Here is a 26,743-nt window from a genome sequence, read left to right as displayed (position 1 = left end):
TCTGATTTTTTTTTTTTGCATTCAATTAGTTCTATCAAAGCAAATGACAAAATGAGGTCACAAGGGAAGGGAAGGGAAGGGAAGGGAAGGGAAGGGAAGGGAAGGGAAGGGAAGGGAAGGGAAGGGAAGGGAAGGGAAGGGAAGGGAAGGGAAGGGAAGGGAAGGGAAGGGAAGGGAAGGGAAGGGAAGGGAAGGGAAGGGAAGGGAAGGGAAGGGAAGGGAAGGGAAGGGAAGGGAAGGGAAGGGAAGGGAAGGGAAGGGAAGGGAAGGGAAGGGAAGGGAAGGGAAGGGAAGGGAAGGGAAGGGAAGGGAAGGGAAGGGAAGGGAAGGGAAGGGAAGGGAAGGGAAGGGAAGGGAAGGGAAGGGAAGGGAAGGGAAGGGAAGGGAAGGGAAGGGAAGGGAAGGGAAGGGAAGGGGAATCACACACTGGAGACTCCAGGCAAATTGTGAGGTGACAGTGATGTAATGCTAGGAAATTTTTTTAATATTAAAAAAAGAAACAGATCCCTGTCAAACTTACCCAGATCCAGGCAGTTCTAATTGTTTACTGTTTGAACAAACTGACCTTAATCATACTGGACAAGTTACTGTGAATGTCAAGATCACCCAGCCTGGGGATCAATGAGTTCACTGGACATCCTTCACAAGGATACACAGAGATTATCCTTCCCAATATTACTACCTAAAGGGAGAAACTTAGTCAAGGACTCATATATGTGAAATTACATGAACTGTGATTGAAGGCTACATTGTGCATCTGCTTCTTTAATTTGCCTTATTGTCCACCTATATGGACATGTCTCACCCATTTTTTGCTATGACTGGAAAAGACCTCATAATTTAAATGTGAAAAGTCTCTGCAGCTTGTATATGGAATAACAGATCATTCATGCTCAGCCCAACTCACTGTAAAACTAATACGAAGCTTACCATGCAAGTTAAATAGAAGGGTTTTTCTGCTCCGAACCTGCCCTGTCCCTCACCCTAAGTTCCTCTGTTAACAATACTGGAATTCTCCATTTGTCTGGAAGAAATGTAGGGACATGATGCCATAAGTCTCATCACTGATTAAAAATAAACTAGGCCAGATCTTTTAATTTGTAGGTCACTTCTTGAGATGACTTAGGGTGTCCTGCCTGGCTTCCAACCAACACTCTCCATACAGTTGGGGATGCACTTCCTATAGAGGCCATATCATATGTATCCCATGGAGAAACCTCCAATAACCTGGAGAATCTTAAATAATGTAAGACAGGTATGTGTGAGCATCTAAATGATGCTCCAGCTGCATTAATTTAGCTTGCTAAATATAGACATCTAGAGTTATTCAAACATCTTTATTATCTGAGACATCCACATAGCCCTTGCAAATATAATATTATGAGCCATGACATGACCTGTTGCCTTCAGAAATGAGAACTGAAGGCCAGTTGAGATACGCTAAGGCAAATCAAGTGCACTAGATAGATACCTGTGTTTACCAAACTGCATTGACCTCTGAGACTGGGATTAACCTCCTAACAGCACAAAGTTATCTTCTGGGTTCCTAGATTTACCTCATCTTCAGATAAGTGACTTTTTTGGTGAATGCTCTCCAATGACTAGGACTACACTGAGAGTGAGACACTGGTTACTTCAGACAGTTGCATTTTAGATCAGCATCTGAATCTGGAGCTGAATAACAGTTCCATTGACTTCAGGAGCAAATAAATGACAAGATAAAATGTGTGCACTATATTTATACTAGTGGTGATGCAAGAAAACTAGATAAATAAATCTTGATTCTACATGTAGAGTGAAAGCTTATAGGTAAGAATCAGAGACTGAGACAACAAAGGGAACCTTGTGGCTCGTGTCTACTATAGGCTGTCTGATCAGAGGAAGCCTGTTGATGAAGCCTTCTAACTCCAGTTACAGGAAGCATTGTTCTCGCAGGCTCTTGTCCTGCTGGGGAACTTCAACCACCCTGACATCTGCTGGAAAAGTAGCACAGTGAGCTGTATACAGTCCAGGAGACTCCGGGAGTGCACTGAGGATAACTTATCAAAACAGGTAATAGATAGCCCTAACAGGGGAATGTGATACTGAACCTGATGGTCATCAATGCAAGTGAGATAATCAGTAACATCAAAACTGGATGCAGACTGGGCTGCAGTGATCACGCACTGGTGGAGTTCACAGTCCTGAGGGACATGGGTCAGGCAAAAAGTAAAGTCAGGACCCTGAATTTTAGGTAGGCAAATTTTCACCTGTTCAAAGAGTTAGTCAACAGGATCTCCTGGGAAAGGGCCTTCAGGGGCAAGGGAGAAGAAAGAGATGGCAGATATTTAAGGACACTTTCCACAGAGTGCAAAAGCTCTTGATTCCCAAATGTAAGAAATCAGGAAAGGTAGGCAAGAGACTGGCACAGCTGAGTCAAGACCTGCTGGTCAAACTCAAGGGCAAGTATGAAATGCATGGGCAGTGGAAGCAGGGACAAGTATTCTGGGTAGAGTATAGGGACACTGCCAGGTTGTGTAGAGACGGGGTCTAGAAGGCTGAGGAATGGCTGGAGTTGAACTTGGCAAGGGATGCAAAGAATAAGAAGGGCTTCTACAGGTATGTCAGCCAGAAAACGAAGGTAAAAGAAAGCATAGTACATGTAGTACTCCCTGATGAGCAAGGCTGGTGAACTGGTAACAACAGATGAGAAGAAGGATGAAGTACTCAACAGATTTTTCACCTCAGTCTTCACTGGCAATCTCTCTTCCCACACCTCTCAAGTGGATGTACAGAAAGACAGGGAGTTGGGAAGCACACTGCCTCCCAGTGCAAGAGACCAGGTTCAGAACCACGTGAGGAACCTGAACATACATAAATCTATGGAACCTGATGAGATGAATCCTGGAGTCCTGAGGAAACTGGCTGATGTAGCTGCCAAGCTACTCTCAGTGATATCTGAAAAGTCATGGCAGTCAGGTGACTGGAAAAAGGGAAACACCACATCCATTTTTAAAAAGGGTAGAAAGGAGGACCCTGGGAACTACTGACATGTCAGCTTCACCTCTGTGGCTAGGAAGATCATGAAACAGATCTTCCTAGAAGCTATGCTCAAGGCACATGGAGGACAGGGAGGTAATTTGAGACAGCCAGCATGGCTTCACCAAGGGCAAGTCCTGCCTGACCAACCTAGCAGCCTTCTATGATGGAGTGACTACATCAGTAGACAAGGGAAGAGTATGGATATCTTTTATATGGACTTCTGTAAGACCTTTGACACATCCCCCAACAACATTCTTCTCTCTATGCTGGAGACATACAAATTTGATGGGTGGACTATTTGGTGGATCAGGAATTGGCTGCATGGTCATATCCAGAGGGTAGTGGTCAATGGCTCAATGTCCAAATGGAAAATGGTGACAAGTGGTGTCCCTCAGGGGTTCATATTGAGACCAGTAGCGTGTAATATCTTCATCAATGACACAGACAGTGGGATCTTGTGTACTGTAGTGGGTTATCAGACAACACCAAGCTGAGTGGTCAGTTGATATGCCTGAAGAATGGAATGCCATCCAGAAGGACCTGGGCAAGCTCGAGAAATGGGCCCACTCAAACTTCATTAGACTTAACAAGGCCAAGTGCAAGGTCCTGCACCTGGGTCAGGTCAACCTTCAGTATCAATACAGGCTAGGGGATGAAGGGATTGAGGGCAGCCCTGCTGAGAAGGACTTGGGGTTACTGCTGGATGAAAAGCTAGACATAAGCCAAAAATGTGCGCTTGCACTCTAGAAAGCCAAATATATCCCAGGCTGCATCAAAAGAAGAATGGACAGCAGGTCAAGGGGGGTGATTCTGCCCCTATGCTCCAGTCTGGTGAGACCCACTGTGTCTAGCTCTGGAGCCCTCAGCACAGGAAAGACACGGACCTGTTGGAGTAGGTCTAGAGGAGGGCCACAAAAACAATCAGAAGGTTGGAGCACCTCTCTTATGAAGAAAGGCTGATAGAGTTGGGATTGCTCAGCGTTGAGAAAAGAAGTCTCCATGGAAGCTCTACTGAGGCCTTTCAGTACTTAAAAGGGGCTTATAAGAAAGATCAGGATAAATTTTTTAGCAAGACTTGTTGTGATAGGACAAGGGGTAATGGTTTTAAACTAAAAGAGGGTTGATTTAGACTAGATATAAAGAAGAAATTCTTTACGACGATGACACTGAAACACTGGAACAGGTTGCCCAGAGACAGGGGTCATTGCCCTGTCCCTGGAAACATTCTCTTGAATGTTTCAGGTTGGACAGGGGTCTGAGCAACCCAATCCGGTTAAAGATGCCCTGGCTCATTGCAGGGGGTTGGACTAGATGACCCTTAAGCGTCCCTTCCAACACAAAACATTCTCTGATTCCTTCTCTGCATCAATGCAGCTTAAGTTTTCTGACATCAGAAGCATGATGTAATGACTGTTTTCTTACTCAAGCTTTTCTTTCAATGAAAGAAACTACTTTTCTTTATGTGGGAAAGTGAGAAGTTATCTTTACATTCATCATTTTATGTTAAGGCTTGTGTCTTGATTTTTGGGCTTTCTTTTATAAAAATATAAACAGGTAGGTCTTCCTAGAAATATAAAATACTTAGTAAAGATGATTTAATAAAAATTAGTAAAACCCTAACAAAAGTGAATGCAAGTTAGGCTGTAGCATCACTTACAATACTTTTGAAACCTTTCTTCTCTAAATCAGAATGTATTTCATGAAAGTACAGCTTAGGGAGCACAGCTTCATGAGTTTCTATGTTGTAGTCAGACTCCTCTAGGTTCAATGAGATGTAGTAGATTTTTCTCCCATGCAGATTTTTAGGTGTCTCTAGATAAAAAAAACCATCCCTTTTGGTAAGGTTTTTGCTCAGGTAAGGTCAGTCTCTGTGCTTTGCTGATGGTTTCCAGATGGGGCTCAGAACATGGATAGAATTCACACATATCTTCCTAAAAAATCCACATAGATGTGACTTCATATGTGTGTTGAATCCTTTGGGAATAGAAATGAGTGATATCACAAAAGTGTAAAGTCATCCTTGTAAAACATTTTCTGCATCATTTTGAGAATTGTGTATTTCTGTATTACCACAAGAATGTCACTTAAAAAACTCTTAGCCTTGTAACGAACAGAACACAATGGTAGAAAGAAAACTTTCAGTGTTTTTCTCCTGTAAGAGTCACAGATCCTCTGATCTCCTCACAGTGTTTATTCTGAAAAACTCCAAGGATTTAGGAAACTAATTTCTCTGCAATTTGAAAAGAAGATCAAAAGCAATCTTTTGTCCTTCCTCAGGTTGTGAATAACTACTGTAGGAATCTGCATTCTAGCTCACATCCTACAGAAAATGTGATGTAATTCAAAGGTCTGACTCAAAATTTTTATCTCTTCTCTTGGGAGTGCCAAGGAGCAACTTCTGCCCACCTATACCCAAGAAGGATGTGTATTGGCAATGGGTGTGGGGAGAATTTTCTGGGCTGAAGTAATTATGTGCTTGCTGGATTTTCCCTCCTTCATTTTCTTATACAGCAAAATTCAATTATGTAATGTTTTTCAAAGAACAACATAAAGAAAGAGTTAACTAGAAGTTGAGGAGAATGTAGACTGGGAGAGGAACTTACTTTGCTGTGGCGCTAAGCAATGCAATAAGGAAATGGAAGAAAATACAGGTCTGCATCTCAGATCAATGCTTTATCTATGAGGTGGTGCTGCCTACTTAAGCAAAGCCAATAAATATTCCCAGGCTAACCGCAACTCTCAGTGGTATTTCAATGACTGCTTCTACTTTTCTTTATAATTCTTCCATCAATTTTTAGTTTTGTGGCCATGTTCTCACATTCAAACTAACATAGCTTTTGCAGCGGACATCACACGGGCTGGAATACAAATACTGCAGATGTTCACAATGCCAACATAATTCAGGACATAGAAAGACAACTGAAAAATCTGTTATCTACTTCAGTTTAAGAGTGCTATCATGCAGGAACACAGGTTCCACCCCCCCCCCCCCAAATACTATTCAATTATTCAATGCATCTTGCTGGCAGGGGAAATTAATTTTCCAAACTCAGTCTTTAAAGGATATTATTTTTTTTAATAGGAGTGTCTTTGAGACAGAACATATGCCCCTGTTTCTCTATCCACACCATAAAATGGTTTTCCCATTCATTGCAAATAGCTGGGTTTTTTTTTCCTATGAAAGTTTTTATAGAGCCTGCCTCTGTATTTTAACTGTTCCTGACACAGTGGATGCACAATCCCAGTAATGTCTGTAGATCGCAATATAACCATAATACAAATGATAAATAGAATCCTTATGCTTATCTGACTTTTAAAGTATAACTTTCGGAATACAAAGAGTTAGGTGGACAGAATTTAAGAAGGTCGACACCAACTGCCTCCTGAACTACTCAGTTCATACAAAAGATGGGGAAGCATGGGGGAAGATGTAACCCTTAACCTCCATTTAGTACAGCCTTAGGTTATGTGATTCTTCTTGGCATTATTATTGCATAGCACAGAAGTATGTACAAATGGGAGGCCCCGATGCTTATGGAAAGTCTGTATTGCCCCCGTTCTAGGTGATCTAGGCCCTTCATGCCCCTGCAAAACACCTTCTATACCCTTAACAAGTCAAGTTTGTGAAAGTGAGATAGCTAAAAGCTGAATGATGCAGTTCAGTAATTTCTTCTAAGGTATGCATAACGGGCAATTTAGAGATTTATTTATGATAATAGGCATGTTACTGACAGAGCTGCTGATGAGCAGCAGTCAAACATAAAAAAATAGGAAGACATACTCTTTGAAAGCTTCTTAGTTCAATACTAGTTAAGATGGCTAATAAACATTTCCAAAGCAATCTTCATTTCGATGACAGGGATTAAGAACAGAGGATTTTGCAGCCTATGGACTTCAGTAATACTACCTGAATGGATACCTTTTGCCTGGGTAAAGATGTCAATTCTGTGTCCTGGCATTTCATTATGTCGGCATGTTAGGGGCTTTATAGTGAAACTTAACATCTTTCAAGGCATCTTGATTTATACTTAAATGGAACGGCCAAAACCAAACAGGAGTAACAGCTCCCCGAAACCTTAGCTGAGGCTCACCATGAGTACATTGTAGTGCACGTGTCAGGCTAACAGTCACAGCTCAGCCCCACAGACCTGCACAGTTGTCACCTAAAAGCATCAGGAGACAGGCATATCTAGTATTCTGGCTGTGGTTATGGTGTTTTTGATTTCACTACGCGGCCTTAGAAACTCTCATCTTAAAGCCTTACAGTAGCAGCAGATCCAGACTTTAATTAACCACTGAATTATTCTGATGCGATTGTGAAGAAAGGTATCAGAATACCTTGCGAAATCAAACAGCATCCTCAGACAAAAGCTGACATACTGTTTCCATGGGGTATGCTTTTTCCGTATAAGAGAACAGAACTTAAATATACTAAAATTCATGTGAAATTAAGCTTCGGAAATGTTTAGCTGTGTATCATTATAGATCATGGTGTTCAATGACATCCCAGCCCATAAAGCCACCTTAATCAGGGCCTCTTTCCTATGGCACCATCCTATTTTCCACTAACAATGCTTTCAGATGAGCCGAGAAGGGGTACTTTGCTCCCACCATTACAATTTCTGCTCTTCTTTTCTTTACCCTTTTCAAAAACATGAAAGCATTGGATTGCTAATTACTTTTATCCAGCCTATAGGAAAATTAGTTTATCTTCCTGATCAAAGCAAATTAGGCAGATCATGGCTGATTAGAATGCAACAGTAAAATCTCCATACTTTCTATTCCACCCCCTTTTCTCTCAGAAATGGGGCCTGTGTCAAATATGTAGGTATTTCCCACGGCCAGTCTGGACTCCGTTTCCAACAAGCTCTGGGGCTGGGACAATGGTTCTTACACAGACACTGAAGTTCTTTAGTTCAGTCATTGTGCAAGGAAAGAACTGGTAACCCCTTAGCTAGCATTTGATGAAACATCTAGATTTACATATTTCCCTAATTGCATTTTTTGAATGTGAGTGAGATTTATCTGACCAGAGTTAAATGCTTCCTTTATTCTACTATTACAAATACAAACCTATGTTCTCCAGGCAGAGTTGCATTTGGTTCTGATCCCAGCATTAAAATTTTCACTATAGTGGGACAAAGCAATGTCTACCTTTACTCCTCAAAGCACGATCTAAAGAGAGGCTTGGCTAGTTGCTTCCAAGGTAGCTGCTGCATTACATTGCAAAACTGAATACCATTACTCCCTCTAAGTAACTGCTTCAAGCAGCATTTTCTTGCAGTCTAGTATTTTACTATTCACTTTTTACCCTCCATAACTCATTTCCCTTCAAATTGCGCTCTATGGCTTTAATAGATGAAAGTTGAGCTACACTGCTACTTTATTTATAACCAATTACTATAAATTAACAGTAAATCTCACATTTAGCTCCATTTAAACATCACTATGCAGCTGCCCATTTGAAAATAAAATGGTTGCCTTCTTTCACTTCAGTGGGCACAATACAAAACATCCATTGAGCGTCTCCTTTATTGCAGCTGCCAATGCCCAGCCGACTTTTAACAAACCAACCAAGCGGAATAACAATGCAGCTGCAACATTTTATGGTATTTCTGTTAGTTCTCTTTTGAGACTGAAGGTGTTAATTAGGAATCAAAGAATACAACCCTGCCAGCTTTCTTTCACAAACTATACACTGGCCACTGCACTTTTCAGAAGAAAAATAAATCTAATAAAGGGACAAAAATGCTGTTTGTCACACCAGTAACGTGTATTTAAGACCCTTTGATCAAGAGCTTTTCATGTAGTCTTGTCAGACAGGCTGAAAATATTTTTTCCTCTCTTTTTTTCCTTTCTTTAGGCTTTTCTGAATACTGATTCTAGTTTTGTCTGGAAAGGTGAAAAACCCGATAGTAACTGGAATGCTTTACAGGTTAAAATGTCTTTCCTAAGCTAGGCAGCTTTAAATCAACTCAAATCGAATCAAATCAAATCACAATTGTTCACTTTTCTGATTCAAGTCTAAGTTGTTTTGAAATACAAAGGATCTGTTCCTGTTATGGAGTTTACTAATTCTATGTATCATTCAATATTTCAAGCATTTAAATATATGCAGGTGTTTTAATATTAATACATCAATTGTTTTGTGGAATCTTATTTTAAATCATAAAAATGACAGTTTATAGGCTGTTGTAAAATACCCATGCATATATATTTTCACATGTGTACCATACAATATATATTTGATATTTTATTTACACTTATCAGCCATAATCGTATTAGAGTATCACATATTCAAGGTAGCAGCGTGAAGTCATTACCTTTAATCTTTAGCCAAAGTTAAAACCTTAAAATAGGTTTATGAAGTTAGCACAACTGAGAATTAGTCAAGCTTGCTAGCTCACCCAGCAAGAGCTTTCACTGTTAAATGCACAAATCATGCCAAAATCCATTAATCCTGCCAGAGAATGGTAGAAAGAAGCTCTGGTTGTTGATTTAATGATAATGAATTGAACAGACTCTTAAGGCTACCTGCAGAGCTCTCTAAACTGTGAAACAAATTCTAAACCTCATTTTTTACAGAAGTATACGTAAAAGTTTTCTTTGCCTTCAGCACTGTATAGAAGCAAGGTTTTAAAATACAATTCTACTTATCTTGTTACACATTTAATATAATTTCTTATAGTGTTATTCATATAGAATGTGGTTATAAAACATATTCGGGGTGTTTGCTCTATGGTAATCAAGAAATACAGACCTAGCTTGAAAATGTTAAAACACAAATCTTAGTAACAAAAACACCATCTGATGAATGTTGTCTTACGTAAAGTACAGTTTCTGGCTGCTGTAACAGATGCACAATGAGATGATTCATAGATATAAAGGCACATTTTCTTTAGTGCCCCAGGTGTACCATTCTTACATCCCTGGATTTTCAAGAAGTGAAACAAAATTGGAGAATAGTGTAAGTTTTTAGAAACACAACCATGCCTATCTTTTGGGGTTTTTGTTTGTTTGTTTGTTTGTTTTTTGTAAAGTGATATGCAAGATGATAACCTATTTTTATGTTTTACTTGTTGAGCATTGGTTGGGGACACAGATTTTGGCTTGATTTTCAAAGCAAGCAACAGCAGCTGGGAGGCGGAAGTGAATATTCCCTTTCTGCATATGGAATAAGGTAAAATCAGCAAATATATTTGAAATTGGCTTCTGCATTTCTTGTTACAAGGCTTTTTTTTTTCTGTTATTGCATCATAATAATGCCACAGCGTCTAAAGGAATGCAAAGGGATCTGAACAGGCTGGACCGCTGGGCAGAGTCCAATGGCATGAGGTTTAACAAGGCCAAATGCCGGGTCCTGCACTTGGGGCACAACAACCCCATGCAGTGCTACAGACTGGGAGAAGTCTGTCTAGAAAGCTGCCTGGAGGAGAGGGACCTGGGGGTGTTGGTTGACAGCCGACTGAATATGAGCCAGCAGTGTGCCCAGGTGGCCAAGAAGGCCAATGGCATCTTGGCTTGTATCAGAAACGGCGTGACCAGCAGGTCCAGGGAGGTTATCCTCCCTCTGTACTCGGCACTGGTGAGACCGCTCCTCGAATACTGTGTTCAGTTCTGGGCCCCTCACCACAAGAAGGATGTTGAGGCTCTGGAGAGAGTACAGAGAAGAGCAACAAAGCTGGTGAAAGGGCTGGAGAACAGGCCTTATGAGGAGCGGCTGAGAGAGCTGGGGTTGTTTAGCCTGGAGAAGAGGAGGCTGAGGGGTGACCTCATTGCTCTCTACAACTACCTGAAAGGACGTTGTAGAGAGGAGGGTGCTGGCCTCTTCTCCCAAGTGACAGGGGACAGGACAAGAGGGAATGGCCTCAAGCTCCGACAGGGGAGGTTTAGGCTAGACGTTAGGAAAAAATTCTTTACAGAAAGGGTCATTGGGCACTGGAACAGGCTGCCCAGGGAGGTGGTTGAGTCACCTTCCCTGGAGGTGTTTAAGGCACGGGTGGACGAGGTGCTGAGGGATATGGTTTAGTGTTTGGTAGGAACGGTTGGACTCGGTGATCCGGTGGGTCTCTTCCAACCTGGTTATTCTGTGATTCTGTGAAATTATTCACGTAGAAAGATATCAAGTATATACACACAAGCCGTACAGCTCTCCATAGGCTTAATAACAACTCTTAGAGTCTTGTTGCAAATAATTTATTGAATTTCTGCTCTGAATTATATATTTCATAGTTATTTCAGAGTAAAGTGCCATTTTCAACTGTAAGCTCGTATCTAATGAGTCTTCTTTCACTTGTGTGGTCTGTAGGTTAGGTATATTTATCTTGGATGAAGTTTGCTGTTAAGCAGACAAAATCTATCTGTGAGTACTTCCATGTAGAGGGGATATTTTTTCTAATGTTGGAAGAGTTTATTACCCAATCATTTAAAAATTATTTGAATACCATATTTATTTTATTCATAAATTCAAGAACTGTTCTGTGTGATTATTTTTATAGATCTATGTCTGTGAGAAAAAATTTCTCAGTTGAGTACTAAATTGAACAACTATAAATGAACTCAAGTTCTCTGAGAATATTTACCTGCTCAGTTTTCTTAATTCTAGACTTATCTGGAATAGGCTGAAGAATTCATATTGTGCCTATTCTAAGCACATCCAATGGAATTTGTACAAAATGCTGTGTTTATTAACTATGCACAATTAATCAAGGCAAAAGACTTCTGCTAATGAACACATGACTCCAACTAAATCAAAGATAAGAAAATCCAATCACTATGGTTTTCTGTATGTTCAATCTTGCGTTTGAAAATGCAATGGTACAAGGGTACTTGAAGAGTTTTCCTCTCCCCTTCAGCTGCTTACTGTACTCCTTATCAGTTGTCCCTGTCCTTTCAGCTGCACTGATTTGGCTGTTTCTATGGCTACATTCTAAAACCCATCAGTGAAATGAGTTATATATTTTTCAAAGACCAGAAATGTGTTTCTTTTTAAACTAGATTTTTTCACCAATCTGCTTAGGAGCATAGACCAACAAACAGCTGAGTCAGCACAGCCAAAAGAGATTAAGCTAGAGCAGGAGGATGGGAACAACTAGCTTTCAAAGGGGGAAAGCCAACATGAACATCTTAAACTGTCCCTTGTTGTGAAGGGACTCCTAACACGGAAGCACATTTCTTCTAAGTTTCCTGTTCCAAATCCAATCTTCCAGTAAATTCTGAGCACTATCTTCTTTGAATTCTGTAATTGCCAAAACGTGACTAGCAAAGATGAGCAGCGTCCACTCAAGGAATGCAGCTGCAGAAAGCAAGTTCTTTTCCCAGTGCCCTGCCTTGCTAAACGCCCATGAACATAGTATGCCTTGGTATCCTAAGAAAAATGTAATGTATAACCCAACTCCAAAAGTATTTCCACTTTGACAGAATGAAAGATTCAGATACTAAAAAAAAATACACTATTTTCTATATCTTCATATATTTTACACTTCAAGGGTAAGACTTAATTAGCATATGGAGATTCTGCATTATATAGAAGCACTGCAGCCAGAATCATTAGCCTGAAAATACACACGTCTGCTTTAGCTTGTGTTTGGTTATGTTTCAATAAAATGTAAAATATATAAATCAAAGAATTTTACCAGACACTTTTACCTAGAACTAGCAAAGCTTGTAGTTATATTGTCAGGTCTTCTAACTGTGAAAGTTTAAGAACATAAATATAAGTTTTATAAGATTAAAAAAAAAAGCCAACAATTTCCACTACTGAACTAAATTGGTAGCTCTCACAGATCATCATAATTTTTCATGGAACTGGGGAACGGTGCTTCAATGGATCAGCTGTGGATCAGTCTGAATGGGGCTCACTTGCCTCCAAGTAGCCATCTCAGAATGAGGCAGACAATTGTATATGGCAAACCTCCTCAGAAGCCAGAGAAGGACACTTAACATTCTTTGCTTGACAGTTCTCAGGACAGCTGTGAGCTGTCTGCTTTTCTAAAAAGTGGCCTTAGGACTTTGCTACTTTATGAGCTGTGCTGCTGTCCTATGTAACCTACAAAGGAAAACATTTTAAAATGGCAAAAGGTACCTTCAGCCACCCTCCCATGCTTGGAATTTAGGAGCAGCATAAACTCTGCTCCAGTATCCGCTACTGAATTCTTCATCAGTGTCTTTCAAAGTCAACTGCATCATGCATTTTGTGAAATACTGGAAGAGTAGCATGAAGTACAGAACTGGTACTAAAATCAACTGTTTATTCATTTTAGTATCACTCAGCCTTATGTATATTTATATAGTGACACCTCAAACTTGTTTATCTACAGTGGGAAGCTGAAGTGTTATTAATTTATTAATTTGTTTAGAGAAAACTGTAGGTCTATTCCATTTTATATGTTTGAAGACATTATTTCATGGTCTAATGTATATTTTCATTTGTATAGTTTGAACTTTTATCCATCAATATTGCATCTTACGTTAATATGTTAATGTTCAATATCTTACATTCATGCAATCTGTGCACTAAGTGCTTTACAACAATTTTACAGTTAGTTCATGATCTCACGCCAGCAGTAAACCTAACTGCCATCCTGCCTTTTAGAATATTTAATTAAGTATTTTTACTACATTGGCAATCAGAGACAACCCTGTCAACAAGATTATCATGACTATGAAAGAAATAAAAAAAATACATTCATATATTTCCCTCTTGTGAGACCTCATCTGGAGTATTGTGTCCAGTTCTGGAGTCCTCAACATAAGAAGGATATGGAGCTGTTGGAATGGGTCTGGAGGAGGGCTACAAAGATAATCAGAGGGCTGGAGCACCTCCCATATGAGGACAGGCTGAGAGAGTTGGACTTGTTCAGCCTGGAGAAAAGAAGACCTTAGATGAGCTTCCAGTACCTGAAGGGGCTACAAGAAAGCCAGGGAAGAGGCTGTTGACAAAAGGCTTGTAGTGATAGGACTAGGGGCAATGGGTATAAACTGGAGCAGGGCAGATTTAGACTATACACAAAGAAGAATTTCTTCACCATGAGAGTGGTGAGGCACTGGCACACATTGCCAAGGGAAGCTGTGGCTGCCTCATCCCTGGACGTGTTCAAAGCCAGGTTGGATGAGGCCTTGGGCAGCCTGACGTAGTGGGATGTTCCTGCCCATGGCAGGGGGGTTGGAACTAGATGATATTTAAGGTCCCTTCCAACCCTAACTATTCTATGATTCTATGAAATAAAACTTGATTTTACATGAGCTGCATTATCTATTCTGCTGGATGATGACATATAAGGAAAGACGTATCTGAATACTGTTGGGGTTTCTTTCTCAGCATTTGAATCCCTGTGCACTGCGATCAGTCTCTGTGTGCAGTTATTTATACTTGCCCTGACAAATGACAAAATATTCAAAACTCATCTTTTTTAACTATAAGTGAAAACACATACACATACCGCATCATTTAAATAGTTACTCAAAAATAATATGCTCTGAAACAGCACTGTAGAATCATCCTAGTATGTAACTTCAAAGTCTCTTATACTGGACTACTGAGAAATTCTACCTCATATGTCATCTTGAACAATAATGGTGCCAGACTGCATAAAGAAAAATTTCGAGCTCCCTTTGTTCTGTGTCATCCTTCCCACCTGCTGCAGCCCTGGGCTGTTTCTTTCAGGGCAGCTTACATAGTCTTAAACCCTGCATTCCCAAAGTGCACCCAAGGTCACTGCAGAAGCAACAGGCCTGCTATAATTTTACTGAAGTGCTTGGGGTTTTTTTGCCTGTCACGCTGAAGAACTCAGTTTGCCTAATAAGCCAGGAGCTGCTCCATGAGTTAAACAGCTTACAAATGCAATAGTTGCTTTGTCAGTTCTCTAGACCCCCTTTCTGAAGACTCACATAGGCTACTACTGGTCCAAGGCATTTCATTGTGAATGGATTCGATAGCACAGATTAGTGTCTAAACCTGCTACTAAATGTTAGATTACCAAATGTTTTAATTGCTGGAATTGTTTCTGATAAACAACACCTTTTTACAGATAGAGAACAAATAGAAGGCTTATTTCACGTCTGATTTTGTTTCACGCTGTTATAACTTGATACATATTTATTTATCTTTAATGCTAGTAGTGATATTACTGACTGAAAGAATATAGATATAATGCTTTGCTCCTAAAGTTTATTATTTTTTCCTTTATGTCTTTCTGTTGTTATTTTGCTGTGGTTAGGACATCAATCCATTTATCAAATTCATATTGTTAAATGATGATACACAGAATGCTTATTTTCATTTGATCTAATCTTGATCAGTACATATTTATTGAACAACCACCGTAATGCTACTTTATAAAAGCTGTGAACACTTCAGTGGAAGCCCTCTATGCTGAGATAATCAAAACCACTAAGGAATGTCCTTTACAATTAATTGCTATCATTATGTACTTAAGTAATTATTCATTCACCAAGTATGAAAGCCAAATGTTTCCGTACTCATCATAGGATGATACTTGGATACAGAGTAAGTAATTTGCCTTAAATTAGACTCTCCGTGATCCAACAGAACCCTCTACAATAAAACTGTGACATACCAGGAGCTCAACCCATATAATCAAAAGGAGTTTCAGTTCTATCTTAACTGGGAACCAAACTAGATTATAATTAATTTTCACAAACCTTTATCAGAATAGATTAAACTAGCAGCATGTTGTGAGCATGCAGCATTTCCCTATATACTTCCCACACAGAGGTACAATGCTGTAAATAATACCATCCAGTGAATCTGGATATTACAAATTCCTTGTGAAATCTGATGCTATTACAATACGGGTCTATGGTCAGATAGGCAGGAACACAGAGCTACATGACAGCAAGATGCTGTATCCATGATTGATGATAATTGTAGAAAACAGACCACATCTGGCTTCAGGTTTACAAGATTCTTCACAGATTGACTCGAGACAGACACTGAAGGCAGAATGGCTGAGGCACCAATGTGTACAGAAATGTGATTTTGATAACTCTATTTGGTGTGATGGTTCTGTCTTTGATAAATGGCATGAATGTATCACAGCACTGTGCAAGCACCCTCAAAAAAATTCTGTTGCCCTTTTCACTGAATGCTATCAACAACGATGAGAAGACTGAAAAACAAAAGGAAACCCTCCTTCCTCAAACTGCTGGAAAGTCTGTACAGTTGACCACAACTCCTTGACACAACACAACTCTCCTGCCTGAGTCTACATACTGACACAAACAAGGCAATAATGATCACCTGGCTATATACTTAAAATTTTTATTTCTAAAAAAAATTCTGACTTTTATTTATTTCAGAAGGGTAGACACTGTGCACAGTAATTGTATATTAGAAGATTTTCTGTCAAGAGTTGGTACATAAAAATGGAAGTTTATGCTTCATTTTAATTAGATTAATTAATGCTTTTCCAAAATCTCCAAATTTTTCCTATCAAATTTATTTCAGCAGTACCAATTCCACAGAATTAGTTAATTCCATTAGTATAAGCAGAGCAAAAACTACCTGAAGTCTTTCTTGGCATGTTGATTAAATTACACACATGGCATGACCTGTAGAGATAAATCTGGTGCTAGGTCATTTTTTCAACGGCTTATAATGATTTATTTTAAATATTACATCCAAATAACCTAAGAAATACTCCTTATATTCTTCCACATATATCTGTTTATAGACAATGGCTTTTTCTATTCCAGATGAAAGGTTTTCACCTTATCAGTATTCATTTGTTTATTCTAAAAACATGTACTTCAAGGTTTCAAGAATCTGTTCAGCTGTGTTCCGTGCTCTCTCTGGCCTTCGGGCAGCTAGGATGTTCCAAGATGCTTGTCCTGCTCTTCCTTTTCACATCTTCTGTCATGGACAGAAAGAAGTAATGTTCCATCCCTCAGCAGTTCACACTACTCTGCGCATGTACAGGCAACAGGTAAGATGCAACATGAAGCCTCCATATGCTGAGGAATTTAACAGCCTTCCCAGATGCTATCTTCAGATTATGAGCTTTCAACATCATTGTTTTTCAGTTCTAGGCCTAAATTATGCCATGGGAACTCCTTATTCTGCTCCTATCCTCCTCCACAGTGCCCCACAATCAGTTTTTAAAAACATCCAGCAGCAGTCCCGCACACTCTTAACTCTTCACCCCGCTACTTAAGTGCTATCTCCACCAGGGCCAGTTAGGCACAAGTGTTTCTGATACTAACTATGCCAAGGTAGCTTTACCCTGCAAAGTCTTATTGCAGACACATGGCACAAATATAAACTGTGATATGTACTACTGCCACTTCTCCTGATGGTTTAAAATTGGTTGAGCTTCCTAATGAGAGTCACATTTCACTACTCTATAGCACCCAATACAGGTTGATTCCTAGGCTACCTGCTGTCTCTTTCTTCACAATGCACTTTTTGCTTCTCTGTTAAATCTTCCTGTAATCGTGCGTGCCTGTTGCAGATTAAAGTCAATAAAGTGAGTCTTTATGCAGAGACACTGTAGGGCTGCAATTTACTTCCTGAGACCCTTGTCAGCTCACAAGGTTGAACCTGCACTTTTTTTGGCCCTTTTCCAAATCCTTGTCTTTGCGTAACTTCAGGATGAGTGCAGGCAACACTTCCATATTGCACCATACAGATCCTGTACTTTCTTGTTAGCAAGTCAAATATTGCTTTCAGACACATGCATTGACTTCACATGTTCCAATAAGAATCTTGCGTATCACAGAGTTCAACCCATACAGCCAACCATGAGCAAAACTGAAAGGCAGACAAACACCCTTACCGTGAGAAGAAAATCCTTTGGGATTTCACCTTGTTTTACCATGTCATATTCATAATTAACACCTCATTAATTGTTTTTAATCTACAGATCTCCATTATTTATCAGCCACGAACAACTTAGTCAAACTCATGTAGTAGGTAGTTGTCCCAGCCGTCACATACATAGCGTAAGAGTAGGAAAAGTTGTATGATTTGTAAGGTACTTCATTACTGTATCCATGAGCAGAACTCAACAGTTGCATTAACTAGATCCCACCTATAGCCATCTGATCACATTCCTTGTTCACAGAAGAAGTTCCTCCCCCTTCCTCATGCTTAAAAAATGGCAAATCTCAGTGAACCGGGGAGTTAAAGAAACTTTAGTTTCTATGCCTTCATAAGGGTGAATCTAATTAATGGACACTGGACAACTTGGTCTCCTCCCCACCACAAACCTAATTGCAACCTCATCATGTGTGAAACCAACAGGAGAAAGATTTAATTTCTGAGGCAGCCTCTGCGACAAACTGATCAGGGATAAAAGACCCAAAGGCAAGTTACTCATCAAGGTGGTTCAGAACAGGTAACTATCAATGATGGGTGAGAGTGAGCTTTGTCTTATCTTCCTTGCTTCCTTTGCCAGCTATGACCTACTTCTCCCCTCAGGGTACACAGAGACTCATTTACAAACTCAGTGAATGCCAAATCAGTGCAGTTACACTTCACTTAATGCTGACATCATCTCACATCTGCTCTCTCATTCACTTAGACTAGCATTTATATTATCACAGGATCCAGAAGATATGGTATAACTGGCATCATAAGATGCCTACTGCTGCAGAAACAAGGGCTAGGAAAGTTTTATTTCCATGTAATACCAGTGCTGTAACTATTCCATCCACAAGCAAAGCAGATTGAAGGGTTTGGTAAAGGAACTGACAGCAAAAATTTGGAAGAAAATAGCAAAGTAGTAGGACAAAACACCAACTTTACTTTTCTACCTCCTACCTCCCCTTCAAAAATACCAACATCACATTATTGTACACTTCCCATGGGAAAAGTTGTATGACACAAGCACAAAAATATCATAACGCTTAAAGGGTTATGTTTAGACACAATCATTGTACAAATTAAGTCCCAATACTGCAAACACTTCTGCATTACTTAAGTACTTAAAGCTGAAGTTTGGTAACATTAGTAAGCATGGTTACTCTCACTAAAAAAAGAAAGCATTTACTCAAGTGTCTGCAAAACAGGTGAGAGATTTTGCACGGTCGGAGCTATAGTTGTTTCTACTGCTTTAGGCTGATAGATACATTGTTTAACTTGCCCAAAGCCTATCCATACACACACACTCAATATCACATCTCCTCTATAAAAAGACTATATTTTTATACAATAATGAAAAAAAGATTTACCAATGTTTTATCAAAACTATGTACTTAAAATTACTTAACTGCAATTACATAATTTAATACTGTTGAAAGTGTGTTCCAGATTAAACTAAATATTCACTTTACATAAGATTTTGAAAAATTTTTAAAGGCTTTCAAATGTTTTATGACATATACAATGCTTTAGGCTGCATAATGAGACAGTGTACCAGAACACCTTAGTCAAACTATTCTACACAAATGAGTTGATAATTGGGGAAGGGTATAATTATCTTAGAATTATTTAAGGCCTTGATCCAACAAACATTTGCACATGTGATTTCAGTGGAACTATTCCTGACACTAAAGTTAAGTATCTGGATAAGTATTTGCAGGACTGGAGCCAAATCATACAATTGGGCCCAAACTAAGAGCCTGTTTGTTACCAATAAAATCTTAATTTGGGGGTGGCTGATTACCATAATTATCACTGTCGGATAACACTACATTTCAGAATAATCGTTTTTTGCAGTAGCATCTAGCCATGAAAATACAACTTGTCCTTTCTGGGAAGAACCTTAGTGCTGTGGCCACTGCCCCTCAAACGCAAATCTCATAGCTAAAACTTCCTAAAAGACAGCAAAATAGTAAAACTTGAAGGTGATACAGAATGCACGGTCTTGGCACAAGTCTTATCAAGCTGTGGGCATACTGTATCAGCTCCTGGGGATCTGCACTGCTATCCAATTACATTCCTGCTTGGAGTTCCAGGTATTGCTGGTGCCTGGTATAATACTAGCTAGCTTGTGGTCACAGTTTGAGTGATCCCACTTCTCTGCGGAGCTTATGGGGGTCTTTTTCAGCTAAATGGAATAGATACTCCAGGATGATCTACTTGGTTCTACTTGGGTGCTGCTGCTTTCATATTCATTCCAAGGTCTCTAATTAAAATATTCCAAGCTGTTGTCACTAAGCGTTTAGAAAAAACCAAACATTATTCTTGAGACTAAAGGCAGGTGAACCATGAGGTGCTGTCATATATAGTCAAAGCTGTTCATTGTCTTAATTTTGTCCATTTTTCATTTAAACCTCAATTCCAAGAGACAGAGGAGGGTAGCACTCCCTCAACAAGTAACAGTAACATAATTTAAGGCTCTACCTCTCCCTAGCTCCATTTTTTTTTTTTTAAATAATTCTCCAGGCATGAAATTTCTCACATCTGATGAGGAAAATTGTACAGAAGTTTATCAGGTCTTCTCAGTAAACCATACAGAGCATGGAGCATAAGGATTTGCCACACAAATTGCTAAATCTCTGAGAAGTAAGCATGCTTTGATCACATCTCATTATTTTTAAAGATGTTAGGCTCTTTTCTTCTAACTGACATCTAAAGCTGTTTTGGTATGTCAAAAACACCACATCATGTTCTGCCCTCAGTCAGTTTACTTGGAGCCAAAGCAACCACACCTTATTTACCGTGATTTTTACTGGGAAAAGAATCAGATCTGCTGGACAGTTCAAGGAAGTAAGTCAGGGAAAGTATCATAAATTGCATTTAAGTAATCAATACAGAATTAAGAAGCGGTGCATGCAAATGGAATAGTATCTAGGCCAACAAAAAGAACAAAAGAAAGTGATCTGCTGCAAAACTGCTAGCAATTTTAAGCATTTTAAAGACAAATTACATTGGAGAAAAGACTGGGTTAACAAGGGAGCACTTGAGGAAAGTCTAATCTCCACTGGCATGCTGACTGGGAAGGTCAGCCCAGTGCACGCGTTCTCAGCTGGAGTCAGGCTCCCTCTGCCCGGCCAATTGTCCTATGCACTTCAGATACCAAACCACATTGAAGGTGTCTTCAACCTCCCAGTTCTTTATATTCTACCAGCCTAAAGACAGCTTCCTTTTCCCTGACAATTTATGCAGCTTTTCTACAGAGCAAATGCTACAAAGGAAAGGTAGCGTGTGAGTGCCTTTTCCCCCTCTTCTGAGCAGCACAAGGCTCTTTAGGAAGCAGTGCAAAGGGTTATTTTTAGCACTGTATTCTCAAGTGGAGAGACTGATATTCTATTCTAAAATATGCTTTTAATCCAAATTTTTCCGAAATAAAATAACATTGCATTAACACATTATTTTGAAATTTAAAGCAAATGACTTGAAAACTGGCAAACACAAACTTTAGTTTATTAGATCCTCAGTTTTTATGTATCTCTAATTTATCAACGGGTACACTTCATTTCTACATACCTATTATTGCCATAAGCAGAAAGGAAGTGCTCTGTATTCTTTTCAAAAGGGTGAATAACACTAAATTCTAAATCCAGAATCTGGATTCTCCTTCATCCTCAACTGGGACAAGACTCAGATTATTAACTGAAACCACATGGCAATTGTTTAATTTATTTCAACCAGAAAGGTGCAAGACTGGTTTATAAAGTTTGCAGCTATGTAAAGAAGCACTTTCTCAGAAAAGACAGACATTTTACTAACTACCTAACACCTAAATCTTGTTGAGGGATTTGGAAGTCATAAGAGACTTTTTAAAGCTTTCTTCTTCATAAGAAAATACCTTGTTGCTTGAGCTCTCTGAGAAAATGTGGTGATTCCCAAGATACCTTACACGAAGATGCAGACAAGACTGGAGTTTGTACTGTGAGATCAGAATGAATAAAACAGTGCAAATTTTACCTCAAAGGATTGGCCTTAATATTTTTGAGTATTCCTTACACAGAAAATTTTCCTTATTTCAGAAGTGTAGCTGATTTCTGGGAATATACTTTCTAACGTTCAAAAAAAATATTTTTTTTTCCCTCCCAAATTCTTTGTAATTTTATTTTTCTGTTTAGTAGTTTTAAACACTTCCAGATACACTATAGAGTTTTGACCACGCTCTACAGGAATATTTATCATCAAATACAATATTATGGTAATGAAAAAAGCAGAAGGCCAAGATTTATTTGAATATGTTAGGAACTTCATAATATGCATTGATCTCTTCTTCACAAATTTCACTGCAATGCTATTAATGTTATCATATTTTTCAAAAATAATTTTTCTTAACGAATTATTCCATGAAGATCTGAAACTTACATGAATCATATTTTCCCAAATGTTACTATGTGTATTTACAATATAATAGAAATGAAATATTTTAATACAAATAATGCATATTCATCCCAAAATAACTCATTAAGTAAACTAAAATGGAAAAGAAAACATACCACATGCTGCAATATTTATACATTTATGCATGCATGTCTATGTGAATCTAAGATGGTAACATTATGAAAATACTCCACTTTAATATTAATTTAGGATATTGACTTAGAATATTCCACTAAGTTTATAATTGAAAGTTTTTGATCACAAAGAACACAGCATCTAAACTGATAGACAGCCCTGACATTTATAATCAATTCACTTTTCTGTGCTCTCAAGGTACATAACAGAGACTCTTGAAATCTCCAAAGGCTATCTTCCACACTGTCATCACATGAGATATGAAAACAGATTTTATTTTTCTTTATACTCATCATACTAAATGTTCTTGAACAGGAGTTGCCAAATTTTACACTGTTTTTAGTGAGTAATTATTTAGGAGAAGTAGGGTGAGCCTGTGGTTGAAGAATGCAGTTAGGATAAGGCATTCTGGCTTTAATTACTGGCTTCATCATAAACTTTACCTCTACCTTTGAGCAAGCACTTCTTTGCCTCGGTTTTCCATATCACAGTAAATGGTAACAATATCTCACTAAGTCACAAGCTTGGTTTGAGAGTTAATGAGGGTCCCATGTGCAAAAGACCTGCAGATCCTGGCTTCTTCTTTTCACCGTGCACTGATAGGAAAGTGACATGTTCTTAATTTGAAACAGACTGAGCGCTACCCTTCATCAGCACATGGAATTCACATTTACGTCAACAGGAATTGCATTAAATACACTGAGTACCTTATTTAGTCGAAAAGTAAATGAATAAAAAGGAATGGAAAGAAACTCCTGGATTCTCCTTGTCGGCTCTTACAAAGTCTCAGTGAATGGCAGCAGACCCATAATTATAAATAAAATTTTTTTAACGGGAGGCAAGAGTTGCTGCCTGGGGACATAAATGAGAATGCAGAAATGTGTAGCAGGTCCATCTGTAGACTACATTTAGCTCTGCTGTAAGAGCACCATCATAAAAAACACGTGAAATTAAGTCCACAGAATAAATCATGCTCTGCACACATTTGTCCTAACATAAAACGTTAATGGCCTCAGCATGTCAACTTCTCACACAATTTCCAGTGCACACCAAGAAAAACTTTATGGTTTTTTTTTAGGTAAGTGTCCATATAAGATAAAAAGTGACAGAGATTTAGAAAAATAACTTTAAAAGCCCAAACTTAACACAAGGTAGTACCATAAACCACTTTTGGCCAGATATGTCTACTGTACAAGAACAGAATCAACTAAAGATGATGGCATTTTTTGCTGGAAAGAGATTTGATATAAGTACATAGTTTTAACCTCCCACTTTGATCTAAAGAAAATTTGTCACAGCACATTAAGACACTTCTGGTTTTCTGGGGGAAAAAGAACCCAAAAAATAAAAATCAAGGAGCATTTGGCTGGCCACTACCAAGCTCAGGGAGGCAAACATCTCTATAACAAGCAGGCATGCTTTAAAATTTGCCATTGCCTAGCCATCTGCAGAAAATGAGACTTGACAGTTCTTTACGGAAGGCAAGCAGGAGATACAACTCTGCATAATTAGGCAATAATTAATCAATCCAAGGATAACAGTCTGGTAAATTTGGAAAAGGGTAAGTGTAGCTACTGATGTGTATGACTCAGTCTTTTACACTGTTATACTGCCTGTGTGCAGCCTTGGTCATTTAAAAGTCTGCCTGTCCAACAGTGCTGTTTTGGGGTTTTTTTTTAACTTCAGGGTATACACTGCTGAGCAGCAAAGAATTCTTGACTGGAGAAAGAAATTCCCCTGCCGAAGGACAAGAGGATTTAAAAACAAAAGTGCGGACTAGACCACAATCCTATTGAGAAGTAGGTTATTGGAGGTATGTATCTTTTCAACAGCAGAAGACCACAGCAATGGTATTTTGACATCATCATGCATATTTATGTTCTCTTTTTCTTCACAAAACAGTCAAACAGTGGGTTGTCTAAAGTTTTTCCAGTTGTTGCATTCCTCCAAGCAACCATGAGTTTGGGGCATCTATTTCTTGTCACAGGGTATGTACAGCTTGACTACGCCTTTACACCTCCAGTATCTGTCACTCTGCGTATAATTTCCTAAAGCACCAGAAAACACTCTGTCTTGAGTATACCCCAAATCCTAACCTGCTGCTTTTGAAACCAGTGGCGGACTTCATATGTATATTAAAGACTGTGTCTTTACTATGTATAGATAAAGTTCTGCTCTACTGTAAAAGGTCTTTCAGTAAGGCTGACTCCTGCCTCAGTGTTACTACTAGCTTTGAATTTGAAACATTTATGATAAAATAAGCTAAAACTGATCTTATTAAGATAAATTTTGGAACGGTACTTACACATGTAATATTTAGAAAAGTCTTTCAGCTGCACATCTTCTTTCTAAACCAATGCTATTTCGACTAAATCAAGCTATCTCCTAACATACATTTAGTACTTTGGTTTTATTGCTTGCGCTTCACTTCTACCTTGCCTACGCTGTCATGTTTCTGCTTCTCTTAGAAAGGCTGTTTCTAGTTTAGTTTCATCTACTTTCTCAGATGCAACATATGTTTTATGTCCTTTGAAGTACAGTATGAACAGAGAAGTGAGTTCAGAATTATTGCTTCAGTGCCCCAGACACACCATACTGTGAAATCATCTTTACAGTAACCACAACAGCCATCATGTCAGCAGCGTATCAAAATATACAGACGGACAAACACCTCCAGAAACCGACATGGTGTGTGCTGGATATGGAGGATAAGGATTACAACAACAAGCTACTGGACACACGAATTGTACAAAATCAGTAAGGAGGGCACTAAAATACCACTTCCAGCGCATCAACACCTCCAACACACAAACTCGAGAGAGGCCAAACGATGCCCCTTCAGCCAAACAGAAGGAAACGAAGAAGTCTGCCCTCAGTCTGGGGTGTTCTTTTTGTCAGCACAAACATCCCCAGGCACTGGAATCCGGTCGGGGGCTCCGGCTCCGGCACCTGCCGGGACCCCGCACCCAGCGCCGCCTGCGTTAATTGCTTTTCCTCAAGCCGGGGTGTGTGTGTGTGTGTGTGTGTCTGTTAAAGATTAAATCGGCAGCAACCGCGCAGTTCAAAGCCCCGTCCCGGGACGTAAAAGTGAAGATAACGTCCCTGCGGATCTAATCGGGTTTCTGTTGTTGCAATCGCGTTTAATAACCCTCCGACACGGCACATCACACGGCCACCCTCCCGCCGCCGGACCGGGCACCGAAGGAGCGAGACACCTACAAACGCTTTTACAGCCCGCCCGCTGATTAAAAAGCGATTAGCGATGCTTATTTGAAGTCGGCGGGTTCGCCTCCGCAGGCAGCGGCGTGGAAACGCACCGACCCCTCCCGCACCTCCTCGTCACCGCCGGTGCCGGCCCGGGCTCTCCCTCCTCTCCTCGATGCTCCCTCCCCGGCCCGGTCTCTCCCCGCCTCGATGCTCCCTCCCCGGTCCAATCTCCCTCCCCCAATGCCCCCTCCCCGGTCCGGTCCCCCCCCCCACCTCTCGCCACCCGCACTCACAGGTAGGAGGTGAAGATGCTGAGGTCGGCGGGCACAGCCGTGAGCCCGCGGTCGGAGCAGTCTGCGCGGAGGAGCGCGCCCTCCTGCTCGCAGCGGCAGGGAGCGGGGCAGCCCCGCGGCCGCTGCCCGCCGCCCCGCGCCCCGCGCCGCAGGCAGAGCAGGAGGAGCGGGAGGAGGAGAGCGCGGCACGTCGCCATGGGACCCCGGGGGTGCCGCCTTCACGCCCCGCGGCGCCCGCCTGGGCTCGGGGAAGCTGCTGCGGCCGCCGCTGCGCCGCTGTCTGTGGTAGCATCTCAGCTTACACGCTGCTTTAAAGCCCCGGAGCCGGCACTGCGCGCCCGCTGACGCCGCCCCAGCCTTGCCCGCCGCGGGGCGGACAGCCCTGCCCGCGCCGCCGACAGCGGGCGGGGAGAGGAGGAGGAGGAGGAGGAGGAGGAAGGGGGGCTCCCCCGCCTCCCCGCCGGGCTCGGGGCAGCAGCGCCTCGGGGCTCGCCTTAGGGCGGTGATCTCCCCTCAGGAGTCGTAGAATCGCTGCGGTGGAAAAGACCTTGTCCTCGACTCGGGGCACAACAGCCCCATGCAGCGCTACAGACGGGGAAGAGTGGCTGGAAAGCTGCCTGGAGGAGAGGGACCTGGGGGTGTTGGTTGACAGCGACTGAACATGAGCCAGCAGTGTGCCCAGGTGGCCAAGAAGGCCAATGGCATCTTGGCTTGTATCAGAAACGGTGTGACCAGCAGGTCCAGGGAGGTTATTCTCCCTCTGTACTCGGCACTGGTGAGACCGCTCCTCGAATACTGTGTTCAGTTCTGGGCCCCTCACCACAAGAAGGATGTTGAG

General features: G+C 40.5%; 1 protein-coding gene across 2 annotated transcripts in view; it reads right to left on the bottom strand.

Moving 5' to 3' along the window:
- LGR5 (leucine rich repeat containing G protein-coupled receptor 5) overlaps window positions 1-26,247 on the bottom strand; it is a 91,948-nt gene extending 65,701 nt beyond the window's left edge. For both annotated transcript variants that reach the window (XM_069857455.1, XM_069857463.1), the window contains exon 1: window positions 25,906-26,247. In XM_069857455.1, the coding sequence (XP_069713556.1) occupies window positions 25,906-26,102 (197 nt within the window). In that variant the 5' untranslated portion in view covers window positions 26,103-26,247. The remainder of the gene's footprint in view (window positions 1-25,905) is intronic.
- Between the last annotated feature and the right edge of the window lie 496 nt (window positions 26,248-26,743).

Source organism: Phaenicophaeus curvirostris, chromosome 1 (assembly GCF_032191515.1).
Source record: "Phaenicophaeus curvirostris isolate KB17595 chromosome 1, BPBGC_Pcur_1.0, whole genome shotgun sequence".
NCBI lineage: Eukaryota > Metazoa > Chordata > Aves > Cuculiformes > Cuculidae > Phaenicophaeus > Phaenicophaeus curvirostris.
The sequence above is the reverse complement of the archived record's forward strand: the minus strand, read 5'-3'. Positions and strand labels throughout refer to the sequence as shown.